The 15,919-nt window shown below is 44.0% G+C and overlaps 2 protein-coding genes across 3 annotated transcripts; one reads left to right on the plus strand and one right to left on the minus strand.

The window, feature by feature from the left end:
* Positions 1-237: 237 nt before the first annotated feature.
* On the minus strand, positions 238-8,669 carry znf142 (zinc finger protein 142). 2 transcript variants are annotated; one of them, XM_078795473.1, is made up of 9 exons: positions 8,367-8,669; positions 8,265-8,289; positions 7,390-7,854; positions 6,991-7,134; positions 4,846-5,673; positions 4,589-4,766; positions 1,951-4,462; positions 1,259-1,364; positions 238-1,118 (listed from the first exon to the last, which is right to left on the minus strand). In XM_078795473.1, exons 3-9 carry the CDS (start codon positions 7,487-7,489, stop codon positions 658-660), a joined length of 4,329 nt encoding a protein of 1,442 aa, XP_078651599.1. In that variant the 5' UTR covers positions 7,490-7,854; positions 8,265-8,289; positions 8,367-8,669; the 3' UTR covers positions 238-657. The 2 variants fall into 2 exon arrangements, with proteins under 2 accessions (XP_078651599.1, XP_057937651.2); XM_058081668.2 differs by having other exon boundaries at positions 6,991-7,182; positions 8,367-8,666.
* Positions 8,627-13,144, plus strand: bcs1l (BCS1 ubiquinol-cytochrome c reductase complex chaperone). The gene is made up of 7 exons (XM_058081671.2): positions 8,627-9,286; positions 9,359-9,498; positions 9,638-9,832; positions 10,482-10,545; positions 10,739-10,911; positions 11,056-11,173; positions 12,125-13,144. The coding sequence occupies exons 1-7, from the start codon at positions 8,967-8,969 to the stop codon at positions 12,375-12,377; spliced, it is 1,263 nt and encodes a 420-aa protein (XP_057937654.2). The 5' UTR covers positions 8,627-8,966; the 3' UTR covers positions 12,378-13,144.
* The last annotated feature ends 2,775 nt before the right edge of the window (positions 13,145-15,919 follow it).

Consider the following 15,919-nt stretch of genomic DNA (forward strand, 5'->3'; position numbering starts at 1 on the left):
GTTCCGGGCATGCCCAGCCGGGAAAAGGCCCCCGGGGCAGACCTAGGACACGCTGGAGGGATTATGTCTCACAGCTGGCCTGGAAACGCTTTGGTGTCCTCCCGGTGGAGCTGGAGGAAGTGGCTGGGGACCGGGAAGTCTGGGCTTCCCTACTGAGACTGCTGCCCCTGCAACCCGGACCCGGATAAGCCGAGGAAAATGGATGGATGGATGGATGGATAACAGAATCAGTGCAATACCAGTTATCTATAGGACATTATTTTATTTCTATGCTTGAGTATGTACAACGCAAACATGCCTGTTTTGCCTTCCAATATACATCCAATGTTATGACTGTGTGGGGCATAGCTAAAAAAATAGAACAGGAATGTACAAAAACAAACGAACGTCCTCCTTTGAATCCACAATGTATTAGATTAGTAGTTATTTCACTCACTTACATGACATACGTACATATGCTTGCTATAGCTTTAAAATGGAAACAAATGATATAAATGTCAAATGTTGATGACTGCTGGGTAGTATTGTTATGCATCAAAAATAATTTCCTGTTCATTCATGGATTGCAAATACAGAATGACTGGTGACAAAGTGGCTCGTTTGTACAACTGCAATAATATGAAGTAACTCATTACGAATATTTAAGATACTGTACCGTTATTTTCCCTCCTCCTCTGCCGCCACTACACTGTCATTCAGTCTTCCTTGCAAAGCTTCTTTCAGCGTGAGGCTGCCAGCTTCTGAGTCTCTTACCACCCCTTGCTGCACTGGCATATCTGGGTGGTGCCGCTGTAAATGCTTGATGACTTGGAACTTTTGCTTGGCCCTGTAGGAACAATGGCAGCAGCGAAAAGGTTGTTGTTTGGTGTGCGAGAGGAAGTGATGTCTGAGGCCGGCTGGCCAGCGGAAGGCCTTATCACACAAGCCACAAATGTACGAGCGTTGGTCACTGTGCTGCCGCTGGTGAGTCTTCAGTATAAAACTTGTCTTGAAAGCTTTGCCGCATTTCTCACAGACGTAGGACCGCACATCGCAGTGCTGTGTATTCTGGTGGGCACGGAGGGCGTCGGCTCGGTTGGTGCGGTAGCTGCACTGATCACAGACATGTGGCTTCTCACCTACGGTGGACCATCAATAAATAATACATTCTCAACAATGAACCAAATGTGGGTTTTCATCAGCATTTTCCAAGTATGTGGCCTGAATATTACTGGATATGAATATGAAGAACATTCTTCCTCAGAGAAACAGGTCTCACCTGTGTGCTTGGTCATGTGATATTTCAGCTGGGTAGCCCACTTGCATTTGTAGCCACACGCGGGACAAAGGTACTTCTTCTCCTCTTGATGAACCCTCATATGCACCTTTAACAGTAAAGAAATATAAAGCATTTGCATGGTGTAGTGAATGTATAGAAATTCATTATATGGGACATTTGCACATTTTCCATCCATTATCATGGATGAAAATAGCATTTGTCTTTTGGAAAATAAATAGATAAAGAATGCATGGCCAATTACTACACTCTAATTATGATTTCACAATGGTGAATGAAACCGTTACAGTGGAACAACGGTTTTCGTCATTATTCCAATCCAAAAAGTAGGAAGAAAAACAATCTAAAATTCTATTTTTGCATTAAAGAAATGTAAATCCAGTGAATCATTTTAATACACCCAAAATTCTTTCCAAAAAGAACATTTTATAAAGAATAATTCTCATTTAAAACAGTGAAAACAATGTAAAATAAATATAAATGACAAATGAAATAAATCAACATATAGTATAACATGACTTTTACATCTGCTCAAGACACATGGCGATTACCAAAGTTAATGCCTTAATTACTTATTTCTAGCTGCGATTTATTGTGATTAATTGAGTTAACTTTGGACAAAAAAAGTTAGAGTTTACATCATTAGCAAAAACATATATATTATACACACTTACCTTCAACCTTGAGGGATCAATGCAGGTGTAACTACAATTCTCACACCTGTAAGGCTTCTCCCCGGTGTGTATGCGAACATGCCACGTCATCTTCTGCTTGTTGCCAGTGGTATACTTGCAGTCGGTGCATTGGTACACACGCTTGCCTCCATGTGAGCGGAGATGCTGCTCCAAAACCAGCGGATGCTGACAAGCAAATGGACAGCTGCTGCACCCAAGAGGCTTATCCTGAAGGCACCTATCCTCGTGTTCATCCAGAAGGTGCTGTGCGAGGAGCTGCTTTGTTTTGCTAGCAAAAGGGCAGAGCTGGCACTGATGAGCAAGATGGGTTCTCCGATGAGCCTTGATGCTTTCTTTGGTCCCCAAAGACTCCTGACAGGTGGTGCAGTTCTTAGCGGTGTGTTTGCTCTGCTGGTGGGTCCTCAGTGTGGCCTCGTTGCTACATGTATAGTCGCACTGCTTGCATGACAAAAGCACTTGGAGCTGGTGCACACGCTTACAGTGGTTTCTTAGAGCGACTTCTGAACTGAAGCGAACCTCACAATGAAGGCAGATATGATGCATTTCTCCTGTGTGGCATCTGAGAGTGTGTCTCCTCACGTCATCAAGCGTGTAGCCGCGGTAGTCACAGAGTGTACACGCCTGGGAAGGCCGTTTGTCGTGGATGCGTACCTTGTGCTGACGCAGTTTGGTCAGGGCTCCAAAGGTCTTGTTGCAAATGTCGCAGGTGTGGCGCCCGATTCCAGTGTGAAGAGACTCGTGTTCTTCCAAGCGATAGCGGCGCGTGGTACTGAAAGAACAGTAGCTGCATGTGTGCAGTGCGGCATCTTGTTGTTTTAGCCGTGTCTTTCCCCGCTCTTGCTTGCTGGTGAAGGTAGCGCTCTGGTTTAAATGTGTTGGCCTACAGTTTTTATTGATGTGATTGGTCGAGGATTTGGATTTGTCAACAAATGGACACATGGAGCAATGCAACTCATTCGACTTCTCCGGCAGATCTAAAGCTTTTCTCAATTCACCGTTAGACATAGCAGAAGAAACCTCTCCAGGCCTTTTAACAAATTCCTCTCCAGATTGTTGTTCAGTGATTTGTATACTTTCACTCTCTTTGTCTTTTGAGACTGTCTTACTCTCCATTATTTGCAATGGCTTTTGGCAAATAGAAAAGTGTCTATTCACGGTTGCCAGTCTGACTGATGAAAAACTGTACAGGCTGCACATGAATTTCCCATTCTGTACTGAAATGTCTCCGTGTCGAACCTCTGACAGCCTTTCTGTCTGTGTGTTGCTCTGCTCATGATCTGCCTCAGAGAACATAGAGGCACTTTCAGAAGTTGCTGTGTCTTTTTGTTGAACAAGGCATTCCTCATGTGAAATTGTTCCTGCCGGGTTTCTAGAAGTGTCTGGATCCACACTGAGGTTGTCTACAGTCGGTGTGACTGCAATGTCAGTAAAAGTTTGTATTTTTCTTGGAATTGCAGGACATTTCTTGGAAAGGTGGCTACTTAGGCCACGCCTCTGTTTGAACTGAGCACCACATGCCTGGCACTCATGATGCTGTGGTAGCTTAAAAGTCGTCTCCTTTTTGGTCATAGAAGATGATCTGTCACAGCCGTGACCATATTTGCTTGGCACCACAAGCATCTGGACTCTTCCCTCCAAAACCATAGCATCAGCTTGGTCCTTTTCTTGTGCCCTCTTGGGCTTCAAACATTCCAACTGATTTTTCTCAGATGGGAATTGTGAACTGCCACATTCATGATCCAATTCTAGAGGTTCTTGCTCCGACTCATGGCTGTCAGCTGCTGGACTTTTTTCAACTTCTTCATGAACCATGAGAATCTTGTCTTGGACTGATTTATTGCAGTGTAAAGGGGATGCGTCTTCATTTGGCAAAATAGCAGTTTCATTGTCTGCATTTACTGTTGTTAAAACAAGAGTACAGTACTCTGGGCTGGTGCCAGGTGGACTAACCTCTTCAGCATTGAGTGATCCAATAGCTGCAGGAGCTTCATTGGCACCAAAATCTGTTGGAGCTTCTTCAGTCGACAGCTTAGATCTTTCATTGCATGTCAGTGGCTCATTGCAGACATTGTGCAACATGTTAGATGAGTTCCTCTCCCTCTCTTTCGCCGCATAATTCTGCAGCCAAGTTTTGTCGCCTGGTACATATCCATGGGTTTTCTTCTTGTGCAAGAAGAGGCTGATGCTGCTGAATGAGGAATAGGGACAGAGGGCGCAGCAGAACTGTTTCAGCCTGGTGTGTATACAATTCTCATGATTTTGAAGGGCTTGGCGAAAACATGTTGTGTATGTACAGTATTTGCACTTGTACACAGATGCTTGTTTGCCCTCTACAGAATGTTTCGCTAACATGTGGTTACGGAGCTCATATGTGCGCTTGCAGGCGTAGGCACAGATCTCACACATCAGTGATTTGGCCTGATGTCGTAGTTTGTGGCTGTTGAGCTGGTCCATGCGATGACAGCGATATGGGCACTGATCACACTCATACCTAGAAGAGTGAAAGGGTGCTTAGTTTTTAAAAAAATGCTGCCACAAGAAGCAGAAAAAACATTTTGTGCATCTCTCATTTGTAGCATGCTTAAAAAAAGAAATGACAATAAAGGTGACTTGTTACCTGAGTTCTCCTGCATGTTTCCTCATGTGGACGTTTAAGTAGTGTTTCCATTTGGTGACATAGCCACATTCAGCACACATGAAGTTCTTGTTATCGGAGTGTGTGAGCATATGTTTTGAGAGGTAGGAAACATCACGGCATCGGAAGTCACAGAGGCTGCACTTAAAAGGCTTCTCAACTTGAAAAAAGTAACACATACAGAATGAATAATTCATAATCAAATTGGACAAACATTACAAATATGATTCAGCTCTCACCACTATGCTTCAGCATGTGTCGCCTCAAACCTCTCTTGTGTGAGGTCACATAGCTGCACTGTGGACATTGATGGATCTTTTCGTTGGCATGCAAGTGTCCAGTGTGCTGCTCAAATTCCACAGGGTTAAATGTGAAAAAGGTGCAAAAATCACAACACAGTTTTTCACTTCCTGCATGGCCGTGGCGCTGGTGCCGGAGGAAGACGGTCTTATTGGAACATGAGAAATCGCACTGAGAGCAATGGTAAGCGAGGTGGGTTCTGTAATGAGCCTCCATTTCCTTCTCACCCGGAAAGACAGCACTGCAGGCGTGATGTCGACATTCCACAGCCTTGATCTCATGCACCTCTGCAGCGTGTCGGACAAGAGCCTTGGGTAAAAAAGTCTGGAAAGAACAGCCCTCTTGGAAGCAAGCCACTGGAGTTTTGCAGTCTGGTTGGACATTGTGAGTCTTCATGTGAGACTTCAACGCCCTGCTTTGAGTAAAGCTTTGACCGCATGTAGGACAAGGATAGCGGCGGCAGATTGTGTCATCTTCTGCCTCCTCAGCATGCATGGTGCTAAGGTGGCGGTGGATTGCGCTCCGTTCCACAGCGGAATATTCACACAAGTGACAATGATGGACTTTTTCACCTGCCTCACGTCGCCGGTGTATGCGTAGTTTGCTCCTGCTGGTGAAGAAGCGCTTGCATGTGGGACACTGCAGGCTGGAGTTGGGAAAATGTAAATGGAGGTGCTCTTGCAGATGGGATCGCATTTTGAAACAGCGCCGGCATTTGGGACAAATGTGGGTACGGTACATATTCTCTGTCCCCTCTGCAAGGAAGTCTAAAGGAAAACAACATGAAATGATTCTTCACTAAAGTAAAAAAAATAATAAAAATCACAACATTGTCACTTGGCAGCCTCAACATTTGGTACATGTGCATAATGTAATGACCACCAAATAATCTACCTTAGCAAAGAAAAAACAAACTATGTATCATTTTACAATGTTTGGCAAACTCATGTGAAGAACGGTGCATGCCGTTCAAATAGTGTGCTCAAAATGTGTGAGTGTGCATGATGTGTTGCATAAAATAGCTGAAAACAAGCTGGATCACAGCACAACTTCAAACTGCAATCACAATAATAATCATACTATCAACCTCATTATCTCTTACTGTGCCGATCAAAATTGAGCTTTAAAGTAATGCCTCATTTATCATGGTTAATTGGTTCCAGACCCTATTGCACTTGTGTCGACAGAGGGCCGAACCACTGCAGGTTTTCTTTCCAACCAGTTTCTCCAGCAGGTGATTTAATTGACGAGCTCCTTCCCTCAAACCAAAGGTTTTCTGCTTTGGTGACCTGTAGTGTCTCGGCCCTCCGTGGCAGGAGTTTGACACCCCTGCCCTACTGTGATAAGTCAATTTCTGCAAAGTAGAGTTCCTTATTCCTTAGAACTCATAAAAAACGCATTTACAACCTTCTAAATACAGTTTTACATTATTAGAGCCCGGTATACATAAAATAACACCCCTCTAGTCACCTTTTCACTTAATTATACAAATAAGAAAATAAAGACATAAAGAAGACTTGTTCTCATGTGTGTTGCTGGAAATGTGTTTCAAAGCTAGGGGTGTTTCTGGGGTGGGGGGGGGGGTGTCAGTAAGTGATGTTAAGGGTTCAGAGTTGCGTTTTAGCTAGGTGTGGGTTATGGCCGCAACAGTAGCCCAGTCTTCTGATGCCTTATATTTATAATTTAGTTTCTGTCATTTTTATGCTTAAATTATTTCATGTATTCCAGAAATAATGTGTAATTTGCTGAAATATATATTTCTTGACTAATAATAGGTTGTTTTTCACTCATGTTACAGCATGATTTATTCATTCATATATTTTGGAAAGTGATCGAGCAAAGTGGTGAGGACTCCTTTGCAGAGACACAATGTTGTTCTTACGGTTATGTTAGGAATGTTGAATTATTTTGTATATATGTATATAATTGTCATTTTGACATCTTATTAGAGTTTAATAATTTACAGGGGGTGTTCACATTTCTCTCTACTAATTTTCCTGACATTATCATTAGTGATTGCATATTTTAGTAGCATATATGAACTTGCAGGGTAACGTAGCCTTAGCATTGGTGCATGCATGTACCTTTAGTCGGCAATAGTGTGGCATTTATTGCTGAAAGTGTGTTTTCCACTGTCTTTCCCAATTCTTTCACATTGTGTTCTTGTTGTGCTGCTTCTTCTTCTTTGCCCTGCTCTGGTTCTGATGATATGCAGACTTGACTGGAACCTGAAGCAGAGACTTGAGGTTGGTAAACTCCATTTGTGGGTACCTTACCTGTAAACAGATATGTGGAGAACAATGGCTAACCATAACAAATGTTTTTCACTGGTGAGATGTTGCAAATTCCATTCATCTTTGGGAGGCAATGTGCTACATGACTGTATTACGCTCTAATAAAGTGGTATCCAAAACATTCACAGTCCCGAACCTGTAAGGGCTAAGAGGCAAAATTAGGATTGACCCTAAGTCTATTCATTTTACCTTCAGTGTTGTGTTCCAAAAGGTGGTCACTCCATTCCGCCAGGGTTTGCGTGACAAACTGGCAGCCAAAATGCTTATGTACTCTACTGTGGTTCTCCATTTCACACTGTGTGAGAAAAGACACTCAGGACTCAGAAATGGCAAGGAATAAGCGGGAGACCATGCGCGGATGTCGAATGAAACCGGTATTCCACACAATCCATGCTGCGGAACGGGCAGTCTTGCTCACAGCGGGAAAATGGGCCTTCATGTTCAAGAGTTGTGTGGATGGTGTCAAAGTGGCATTTCAAAGCCCCCGGTAGGGAAAAGGCTTCAGGGAACTGAGAATTTTTGAATCTCCCTAAATATCCTTGACTGGGTGGAACGTCTGTGTCTCTGAACAGTTGTGATAGGTGAGCAGGCCAACATCCAAAAAACTCCACCCACATGTTTCACATCAGTGAGGCTCCATCATCGCCAATGTCGCTGAAACAAAAGCATTTGATGGTTACAATTCCTGTTTTAAAAGGAAAGAAGTGGATACATACTGCAATTATAATTTCCAGTGAATAATGGGTTTGGGGCAGCACTACATCGTCAAAAATGTGTACTCTGAAGAACTAAGTAGGCAATGTACATACTACACACATTGAAGTGTACAAAGTACATTATTCTGTTTGAGACACAGCATACACATATAGTAAATGGGAAATACTATACTTTCAGGGTCTTGAAAATACATTTCGTATTAGATGATCTATCAACAAGTCATTGTTTGATATTACGGCATTATAACACGTATAGTCAAGTAAATACACACAATATGCATATAGCTGTATCGTATCAAACATTACAGCAATGCTTATATTGACATAGAGCGCAGGAAGTCGACCTACCGGCTATGTTTCCAGTCTTTTTTCCCTGAAAAACAAAAGATCAAGATGAGGCCCGGGACCAGTTAATACACGAAAAGCAATAAAGCACCTAGGACGCCTCACCTCGTTTATATGACAATAACGCCAATCCAACATCCATTACATGGTAGCGTTAGCTACCTTTCTTTTTGGCAGCTAAACGTTGAGTCTTTTTCGAGATTTAAAATAACGTCCACGTATTTCTATAAACACGTAATTATTATAAAAAGAATTAAGTAAATGGGGAAATGTGTCAACAGCATACGCTGTCAATAGATGGGGAAAAGGCACACCACGAAAGCGGAACCTGTATTACACGAACACGAGTGAGGAGGGAAGGTTGTGTAAGATACACAGGAAGTTTTTCCGAGGTCGCCATCGCGGGTCCCGGTGGTTACGTTTATGCTTCCCTTCATATAATGTTCGTTGAGGTCACGAGAGTTCTAAAATTACATCAGTTCTGGAGGCAACCGCAGTGGTGGAATGACGAACAAAGTAAGCGATTTAGTATTATGTTAGCGTTAGCGGATATTGAATTGAAAACAATATCACTTCCACCCAGACTAAGGCAGTCAAAAACAGTAGGCTATTCTAAAATGTCAGCTATCTCACACATAAGCAACTACCTCGTCATTTGAAGGTTTTGTAGTTATGTAGACGGAGATTCCGCTACACAAACTAAAAATGCCATTGTCAGACCTCCTGGACAGTCTGAAGGACAACCCCTACTTTGGGGCTGGGTTTGGACTGGTTGGTGTTGGAACAGCATTGGCCTTGGCCAGGAAAGGTGCCCAGGTGGGGATGGTGTTCTTTCGCAGACACTACATGATCACCCTGGAGGTCCCCAGCAAGGATAAGAGTTATCACTGGCTGCTGAGTTGGATCACAAAACATGCCAGGCACACACAGCACCTGAGTGTGGAGACTTCATATCTGGCGCATGAGAGTGGACGCGTTCACACTCAGTTTGACTTTCACCCAAGTCCAGGGAACCACATCATCTGGTCAGTGCTATTTTCACAACATCTAGACGTCTCTAGCTGATACAACTTACCGTACTATGATCTCTTGTATAGGTATGGGAGGAAGTGGATCAGAGTGGAGCGGACCAGAGAGAAACAGATGATTGATATGCACACTGGAACTCCTTGGGAGTCTGTCACATTTACAGCATTAGGCAGAGACAGACAGATCTTCTTTAATATTTTACAAGAAGGTAGTGATATCACAACTATGTATATGGTTTCAGGCTGCATTTCTAAATGAGAATTTGTTCTTAAATTGCTTGCCTGGGTAAATAATTTATGATGACGTGTATATATAGTATTCATTGAATTGTTCTGTCATGTTTTCAGCCAGAGAATTAGCATTGAAACAGGAGGAAGGACGGACAGTGATGTACACAGCCATGGGAGCAGAGTGGAGGCCCTTCGGATTCCCACGGCGACGCAGACCCCTCAGCTCTGTGGTACTGGAGGCGGGTGTGGCCGAAAGAATTGTTGACGATGTGAAAGAGTTCATTGGAAACCCGAAGTGGTATACAGATCGGGGTTAGTGATCCTGTTTTGCAGCCCAGCATTTAAAGGGGACCTATTATGCTCTGTCCACTTTTCTGCCCTACAGTATAAATGTTGTTAGAATGTTGTATTTAAAAAAACATTTGTTAAACACAAATGTTGTATCGTATTAAACGATGCCAAAGTGAGCGCTCTACTTTTTTTCTAACACCGCTTCACTGTGACTTCACAGTGAGCCTTGTGAGAAGACAGCGCCTCCATCCAGCTGGTGACTTCCTTACATTGGCATGCCCGGGTACAAGCTGAGTGGGACCAATCACAGCAGAGTGGCTGTGACCAGAGGCGGGCCGTGGAGGGATTAAAGTAAAATAGACGGTTTTGAAAATACAGCTGTAATAGGTGATATACATAATAGGTGTAATAGATTCTGGAAGATCTTGAAAGTTTTTTGTGTGGGTTATCGTGTGTAGCTGCTCTATATCAATACAACTCAGTACAAAGGGCCAAAAATGAGCATAATAAGTCCCCTTGAATTATATTTCATTGTCCATAATGGTGTACACTATGTCTTTATTGCCCTATTATAAACCCCCTTGGCACAGCGTTACATACTTGTCAACATGTGCATGTGTAAATGTATTATATTAAATAATTTGCTTATCATTTGCTTATGTTTCTCCAGGCATACCTTACAGGAGAGGATATCTGTTGTATGGGCCACCAGGGTGTGGAAAAAGCAGCTTTATGTTAGTAAGCTATCGCTTTCTTTTGTAATTAATTGAATATTATATAATACTAATTATTTATTATTTAAAAATAGTTTTTATTCATAATACAAAACAGGATAATTACTATAATTATAAATTAATTACGCTTTTATTTATTTTTGTTCACATTCACTTCTTCTCCTATGTTCATATACTGTTATTTGTATTCCAGCACGGCACTGGCCGGTGAGCTGGGCTATAGCATTTGTTTGATGAGCCTGAGCGACCGCTCGCTTTCAGATGACCGTCTGAACCATCTATTGAGTGTGGCACCACAGCAAAGTATAGTACTGTTGGAGGATGTCGACGCTGCCTTTATTAGCAGAGAACTGCTTCCAACAGAGAGTAAGTGACAGAAAAGTTTATCAATAATCTGCAGCTTGTAGTCATCTCAATCTTTACTGCTGCACTTCTGTTTTATGCTGAAAAGACTCTGTGTCTCACTATAATTTGACATTTAAATCTTATTTATTTTATTGTCCCTCATAGACCCTTTAGCCTTTCAGGGAATGGGAAGGCTGACCTTCAGTGGCCTGCTGAACTCTCTGGATGGAGTGGCTTCATCTGAGGCCAGAATTGTATTCATGACAACCAATTTCATTGACAGGTAAGTCTGTGCCACCAGGGACCAGCTGCGACTGCATGAGAATAGGCTACCATGTGTAAGTAACAACTATTTAACGTAATTAGAATTTTTTTTAAAGAAAGATGCGTTAAGAGGCACCCTGAGAGAGGGAATAGCCAATTCACTATATTGTCTCACGTCTTGAGCTTGCAGCCCCTGCTTCCCTCTGTCTTATGTCTGAGACCATTTGTCTGTTGCCCTTCTGTGTCTCCTGTTGGGTCATGCTAGCAAACGGCTTTTTATGTTGGCAAGTTTCCTCTCGAAAAACCCACAATATTGATAAAACGTTCTGCACCCAAAAGTCAGAGGAAGCCAACCATTGCACAAAGCGTTTTGGACATGCTGAGGAACGTAGACGTTGTGGCTGTAGGGTGCCATTACAGAATAAATTAATCTTCGGTTAATTTAGGGTGACAAATAGGATCAAAATACAGTGACAGTAGCAATACCATACCAAAGATACCATAATGCCTCAGCAGAACAGGACCAGGATCAAGAGGCACCGTTAGGGGAGTGAAATAAGGATGAGTTACTTAATGTGTTCAACCTAGTAGGTTGATAATTAAAATTCAACATTGAGAGTGTTTAAACAAGAACGAAATGTGAGAAAATGTTAACGCCTGTCTAAGAAAAGTGTATGGTGGGGAATTTTACAGCCTTAAAACATACTATAACAATTGTAAAAAAAAGAAATATGACTTGACTACTGCGCAGATTTCAGTTATTGCAGGCTATTTTGGGAATTTTATTTATTTTTTATGGCAGCCAAAATATAGGAATTGACTGTGGCCTGACCGAACTCTTTGGACAGATGTGAAATTGATGTACTGCATTATTTCAATTCTTAACCGTTCTTGGTGTCAACTCAAGTATATAAAACCTGTATTATTTTTTATTAGCGGCAGCCTTTCAGCTTGTCATGTGTCCATGCAGGTTAGATTCAGCGCTAATCCGGCCCGGCCGTGTTGATCTGAAGCAATACATTGGGCATTGTACCCACTGGCAGCTCACCCAGATGTTCAGACGGTTCTATCCAGATGCACCCGCTTCTGATGGAGAGCATTTTTCCAAGTGTGCACTGTCTGCGCACACTGCAATCAGCGCTGCTCAAGTGCAAGGACACTTACTGTTGCACAAAATGGACCCAGAAGGATCGATCGTGAACGTTGCAAAAATAAAGGAATGACAGGACAGGATTTTTAAAATGATGAATATGTTTAAAAATGATTGACAGGGACAGAATTGTGGAATATTTATATAAAAAATAAATGTTTCTTTAACCATTGAGGTGTGCCATCATGAAAATATGTCTTGGAGTAACGATACTATTTTTTAAGTTGGAATGTATTTTATTTTTGTTCACATTTGTGTTTAAAATAAATGAATATTTGAAATCTACCAACATACTAATTAATTTCATTTTTCAGTTGCCCAATGTAAAGAGGAATGTCATGATCTGTGTTGTCGCTCTGCTGCCGCCTTCTGCCTTTTCCTTGCAGTGCACCTCTGACTGGCAGGAGGCGGTCCGGGCACTCCGGCACTCCGGCACACCTGCACCCCTGCTGTGTGCCTCATTGCCAGATCGTACCTCAACCTTCCTCGTCCTACACGCCCTCCGCTTGCTCGTCAACGTGTAGCTCTTTGTGTCCTTGTTTTCTGGCTTTTAGCAACTTTTATGTAAGTACCTGCTCATTAGTTTTATACTACGGTGATTTTCTATTTGCTTCTTGTTTCGCCTGTGTGACCTTTTGTCCACCATGTTTTCTGTTGTACGTTGCCTCCTGCTAGCCGTTTGCTGCAGTGTTTTTTGTTCTCTTTTGGACTCTGCCTAGCTCAGTTTTTGGTTTGTACTTTTGTCTTGTTTTTTTGTAATTTCCCCTAGTGGACACCATGTGTTAATAAACCTTTTTGTTACACGAACGTTATTTTGGGTTCCAGACCGGCTTTCGCCACCTATCGTGACAATAAATTTTTCATTATTGTCTGGACTATGTACAGTTTGCTGACATTTCAAAATAATTTTTTCGAAGTCGTAGACCACAATACGATTCGCATTGCTTTTTTTAAATTACCATGAATGTGGAACTATGATGATAAAATGATTCCAAAGGTTTCTGGAGCGAGGGAGTGTTTTCTTGTGAGACAATGGTATTTGACCCCTTCCTAGTTTATTATTTTTTGCATGTTTGTCGCACTTAAATGTTTCAGATCATCAAATGAATTTAAATATTGGTCAGTGACAATACAACTGACCACAAAATGCCTCTTTAAAATGAAATTTTTATTAAGTGAGAAAATCAATCCAAACATCCAAAGAACTGCAGGCCTCACTTGCCTCATTTAGGTCAGACTCCACCAGAAGAAAGACACTGGACAAAAATAGCCTGCTTCCAAGACTAAAACCACTATTGAACAAAATGAACACAAAGGGTTGTCTCAATTCTGCCAGGAAAATTCTTGATAATCCTGTTAAAGACTGATAAAGACTGTTGGAAAATACTCTGTGGTCTGGCAAGCCAAAAGTTGAAACGTTTTGGTGTGTGTGTGCCCCATTACATTTGGTGTAAAATTAATGCCGTATTTCTGAAAAAAGAAATCATACCAACAGTAAAATGTGGTAGTGTGATGATCTGGGGCTTTTTTGCTGTCTCAGGACCTGGAAAACTTGACGTGATAAATGGAACCATGAATTTTGCTGTCTACAAAGAAATCCTGATGGAGAATGTCCAACCAAAATGAAATGAAATGAAATTAATTGTTGGTTTGTCCCATTGGTTGTCTACTGGCTCACTTTCTCTGTTTCCACAAAGTCTGCGCTGCTTGTTGGCTCATTTGTGATCAGATAGTTACTAAGGGGAAGGGAGGGAGGGACAATCTGGCACGCATCCAGCACAGCCACGGAGATGAGCGATGAGTGGAGCTGTCTTGTGCTTTTTTTCTGGCGGAGTTTTCACTTCTAAATGTTGATTTCGGGGGACAAGCCATTCGGCCCCGGTTGGCATCATACTGTAATGCCCCTGGTTGTGGTAAGGAAGAGACATCGCCGATGCACTTCAGTCGCTTTATTAATACCGGTCAACCTTTTTACAATTCACTCACACCCGGGCTGCTGTGCGCCACAACCCACGCCAACACACGCACCCATTCGCTCCTCGCTAGCGCTCTCTCCAGACTCTCTCTCACCTAGCGCCACACCCAGTCTCACTCTCTCACTTGTGACGTGGCACCGTCACTTTCCAAGCCCCGCCTTATTAAAGGCCCATACACACAAAGTCACAGATCAGATATTACACTGTCCCCCTTTAATAAGCCCCTCGCCTCGAGGGGTCAACAACAAAATCCCTGAACCGAGGTGGCCTCCACCTCTGTCTCCGGGGCCGGCCCTGGCTTGACACCTGTCCGTCTCCAGGTGGCGCCGGCGGCTCAACAGGAACAACAGCGGTGGGATCGGGGGAACTGGGATCGAGCCATCCGGTGAAGCAGGCCCCACCTCGAACTGGGGAACGTCCCGGCCCCTATACGGAGCCAACCTGTCCCGGTGCAGGACAACTCTTCTGCCTCTCGGGAGAACTGCAACCCAATAAACAACTTCCCCGACCCGCTCAAGCACCCTGCATGGTCCATCCCAATGACTGTCCAGTTTTGTGCAACGTCTTCTTTTCCGCTTGGGCGTGTAAACCCAAACTAGCTCACCCGGCAGAAAGTCACGTCCCTTGCTGCGCACGTCATGGTTCCTCTTCTGCCTCATACCAGCCTTCTCCAGCTGATCTTGAGCGAACGAATGTGCGGGTCCTGGACGGTCCTCTGGGACGCCAACTCCACCGGTGTACGGTTCTTCTCCATGCCCAGACGCTCACACAGGGCAACAAACCCTCTGGACTCGAAATTCCTGCCTTGATCGCTGTGGAGAATGTCTGCAGTGCCAAACCCCGCTGAACATGCCCTCCAGGAGTGCATCTGCCACTGTCGCTGCTTCTTGGTCTGGCAGCACATAAGCTTCCGGCCATTTCGTGAGGTAGTCCATTGCACACAGCACATACCTGTTCCCTCTCTCCGTCTCAGGAAAAGGACCCATAATGTCCACAGCTACCCTCTCCATGGGCGCCCCAACCGCTTGCTGCTGGAGTGCTGCGTGCGACCTGTCCTGAGGCCCCTTGTACGCTGCACACTCGTCACAGCGCCGGCTCCTCCACATCCCGCGGGTGCTGTCCCCAGTAGAATCCCTGGCGCAGCCTTTTAAGGGTCTTTGTGCTTCCAAAGTGGCCGGAACTGGTACCCCGTGACATGCTCTCAGCACTGCCTCCCTGAGGGACACAGGCATCACCACCTGCCATCTCTCCTCCCCAGTGGCTGGCTTCCACGCACACTGCAGCACGCCATCCTTGATGCGCAGGACTGCATACTTGTGCCACAGGCCTTTGGTGCCCACTGATAGTGCCATGCCTCCTGCCGCTCTGGAGCCAGCGCCGCACTGGTTTCAGGTCGGCATCCTCTTCCTGCTTGTCCACCCACACAGCCACATCCATTGCCTCCAACGCACAGCACGGGAGCTCACCAGCTGACTCGTCACCGCGCAGCTCCCTCTCTCTGGTGTCTCACCTGTTGCCTTAGCTGCAGCCGTCCACAGCACACGGCCGACGAGAGAGCCCGTCAGCGTTGGCATGCTGAACACTAGCCCGATGGATCACACTGAAGTTGAAGGACTGCAGCTCCTCCAGCCATCGTGCC

Source organism: Doryrhamphus excisus, linkage group LG12, assembly GCF_037039965.1.
Source record: "Doryrhamphus excisus strain RoL-2023G ecotype Guam linkage group LG12, RoL_Dexc_Guam_v1.1, whole genome shotgun sequence".
NCBI lineage: Eukaryota > Metazoa > Chordata > Actinopteri > Syngnathiformes > Syngnathidae > Doryrhamphus > Doryrhamphus excisus.

Excerpts from the sequence above, each read along its gene's own strand:
- znf142 (XM_058081668.2), bottom strand. The coding sequence starts at position 7,489 with ATGGAGAACCACAGTAGAGTACATAAGCATTTTGGCTGCCAGTTTGTC. Across the intron at positions 7,183-7,389 it reads TTTGGAACACAACACTGAAG|GTAAGGTACCCACAAATGGA; the intron begins GTAAAATGAATA and ends ATCTGTTTACAG. Across the intron at positions 4,463-4,588 it reads AAACATGCAGGAGAACTCAG|GTATGAGTGTGATCAGTGCC; the intron begins GTAACAAGTCAC and ends TCACTCTTCTAG.
- bcs1l (XM_058081671.2), top strand. The coding sequence starts at position 8,967 with ATGCCATTGTCAGACCTCCTGGACAGTCTGAAGGACAACCCCTACTTT. Across the intron at positions 9,287-9,358 it reads CCAGGGAACCACATCATCTG|GTATGGGAGGAAGTGGATCA; the intron begins GTCAGTGCTATT and ends TCTCTTGTATAG. Across the intron at positions 11,174-12,124 it reads ACAACCAATTTCATTGACAG|GTTAGATTCAGCGCTAATCC; the intron begins GTAAGTCTGTGC and ends GTGTCCATGCAG.